The sequence below is a fragment of the Amblyomma mixtum genome, chromosome 5 (genome assembly GCF_055824585.1).
Source record: "Amblyomma mixtum isolate Tamu chromosome 5, ASM5582458v1, whole genome shotgun sequence".
Classification (NCBI taxonomy): Eukaryota; Metazoa; Arthropoda; class Arachnida; order Ixodida; family Ixodidae; genus Amblyomma; species Amblyomma mixtum.
Genome location: NC_143016.1, coordinates 57,911,160 through 57,913,766, shown reverse-complemented (window position 1 = coordinate 57,913,766; position 2,607 = coordinate 57,911,160). Strand labels below are relative to the sequence as shown.

Below are 2,607 nucleotides of genomic sequence, written 5' to 3'. Positions count from 1 at the left end.
CAGAAACAAATTAAGATTTATAAGTCCTGACAGACCTCGCAGCACACAGTCCTTCAAAAAAATTAGCTAACGTCGGAACCGAAATAAGATATTTATAAATGTGCTTATAGAATTACTACGCATTAATGACCATTTGTGATTCGTCGTGCAAAGCTGGCTTCTGTCAGAGCACCGACACACGTATGCGTCAGTGTAGCACCCTTTCTACATCGGCTCCTTCGTCGTTAGGCTAGCAACGCCGTCCGAAGAGCCCTTAGGACGGGGAACTTATGCCCGCACTCTCCCCTGTAGTCATCGAAGTCGAGGTCGAACAGGGAAAGGCCGTTCGCCATCTCCCTCGTGAAGCCGATGCTGCGAGGGCCAAGTGAGGACATCCAGCTTCGGTCGCCGTCCCAAGCGACGAAGCACTCGCTCACGTTGTCGTACCAGTGGCGCCATGGCTGCTTGCAGATCTCGCGGTACGGCACGCGACGAACGAACGTCGCCGGCGCGCCAACGTCGTGCTGGCTGCGGTTCTTGAGCTCGAACTTGAGGCCGCCGAATGAGATCCCGATGAGATAACGGGGAACAGGTTGATCTTCGTGCGCCGAGACAAACCGAGAAGCGTAGTCGGCGCTGTCCGCTATAGAAGATAGCAGCGTCCTCGAAAGCTGGTAGATGAACTCCAGCGAAGAGCCTTCGCGTACGCTGCGGCGAGGATGTGGGCAGGTGGCGAACTCCGGTCGCGAATCCGTGCCGTAGCCTTGAGATGGCGGCGAGATGACGAGCAAGCCTTTGGTGTTGGCGTATATCTCTGTACGGTAGTAGCGTACTTGCTGGCGCAGGTCTCTTGGCAGCACCACTGCCACGGACACGCCTCGAATGGCCATGATGAGGTCGTGGACGCGGAACGCGTGCTTCAGCACCTCCACGTCCTCCAAATAGACAGCCAGGCCACCAGCGCCAAGCTCCTGTACTTCGTCTGAAAGTTCCATGGCGAAGTGCGCGGTGTTGGTCAGGGCAGCGTCCAGGTGGTGTCCCAAAACGCGATGGCCTCCAAGAGTGACGAACAGGTGGCTTGCCGGGAATAACTGCTCGCCTACCGCTTTGAAAAAAAGCTTTAACTGCTTGCTCACCGACACGTGGCCCTTGGAGTTGACGTCCACGCAGCAGTAGGCTATATCAGTGCAGAGCTGTGAGGGGAAGTCGGACACGGAGAAACCCGGTGACCGGATACTGCTACGGTCGTCGTAGAAGCAGAACAGCAGCCAAAGAGACGAGCTCGACTTGCGATTTGCCGCCACGGCATCGGCCTCCGCTTTTTCATCCATCAACGGCCCGAAGGCTTCGGAGTCCTTTATCTGGCTCTTTATGACATTGGTTGTGGCGGTTGCCGCTCGAGCCTCCGTTGAATCTGCTGTCATAGATTCCTTTGCCGCTGTCCGTGAGGGACGCAGGAATGACGCAGAGGAAACCTCTGTTCTTTGCGGAGTCGTCGGCGACGTATCCCGTGCAAGTATTTCGACAGCAGTTGAACTTGATGACCTCGTAAAGGAACCACTCTCCTTGCCTGGCAGATTCTTTTGCTGTGGCTTTTCGTTCCAACCCGGCTTCTCTTCGTGATCATCGCCGTTTTTAGAAGAGTTAAAGCTTCTCGGCAATTCTTCATAGTTCTCGTTTCTAACAAAGACCAAAGCTTCTTTGTCCAGCTCGGTAGTTATGTTCCGTTCATCCGCACCGGCGCTGTCTGGCGTCCATCTGCCTGCTTGAAAGGCGTCGGCATTCTTCGGGTAAAAGCTACGCTTGCTGCTTGCCTTCTGTCCTGCGTTCAGTCGCCCACGGCCATGCTTCCCAGGGGCCACTTGAAGTTTGTCCGCCGACAACGAAGCCGAATGCTTTGGAGGAACGTGCATATTGTGCTCTCGCACCGGCTGCTGACTCACGGGCTGCGAGCTTCTGTTGGCGCCGGCGGCAACCATGCTCTCGCTGACCAAGTCCTCCTTCGAGTCGCGCACGATGACCGTGAGTAACGTAGCGATGCCGCACACTCCCAGAAGTGACAGCACCGTGAAGATGGCAGTGGCCGCTGCATTGCTGACGCCTCTCGGAAAGAAGGCGCGTTTGGCGTAGATTTTCTGCGTAACATGGAGCGTTGGCTCTCCTCTCATCTTGGAGACAGCGCTAGGGGTAATAAATACGAAGCAAAACGTAGACGGCACGTCCACACTAGCCAAGAGCTTCAGCAAAGCAGGCGTAAGAACGGCGCGCGTCGCGTGCGCTCAGTGCTCAGCAGTATCGTTCTTCTTCCTCTTCTTAAATTAGCTGCCAACGTGGCTCAGTGGTTATGGCGCTCGGCTCCTGACCCGAAGGACGCCGGTTCGATCCTGTGCGCAGTGGTTGAATTTCGATGGAGGAGAAATTGTAGAGACCCATGTGGTGTGCGATGTCAGTGGACGTTAAAGAGCTCCAGGTAGTCGAAATCTCAGGAGCCCTTCACTACGGCGTCTCTCATAGCCTGAGTTGATTTGGGAAGGTGAAGCCCTCATAAACCATCTTCTTAAATTAATGCGTTGAGCAACCATCTGCAAAAAAAGGTCTACTCGCACGCGAAAACGAAAATGTTATGTC

General features: G+C 54.9%; 1 protein-coding gene across 1 annotated transcript; it reads right to left on the bottom strand.

Moving 5' to 3' along the window:
* Positions 1-224: 224 nt before the first annotated feature.
* LOC149342302 (uncharacterized) lies at positions 225-2,147 on the bottom strand. The gene has a single exon (XM_089542145.1). The coding sequence runs from the start codon at positions 2,145-2,147 to the stop codon at positions 225-227; it is 1,923 nt and encodes a 640-aa protein (XP_089398271.1).
* Between the last annotated feature and the right edge of the window lie 460 nt (positions 2,148-2,607).

Coding starts and splice junctions, on each gene's coding strand:
- LOC149342302 (XM_089542145.1), bottom strand. CDS start 2,147: ATGAGAGGAGAGCCAACGCTCCATGTTACGCAGAAAATCTACGCCAAA.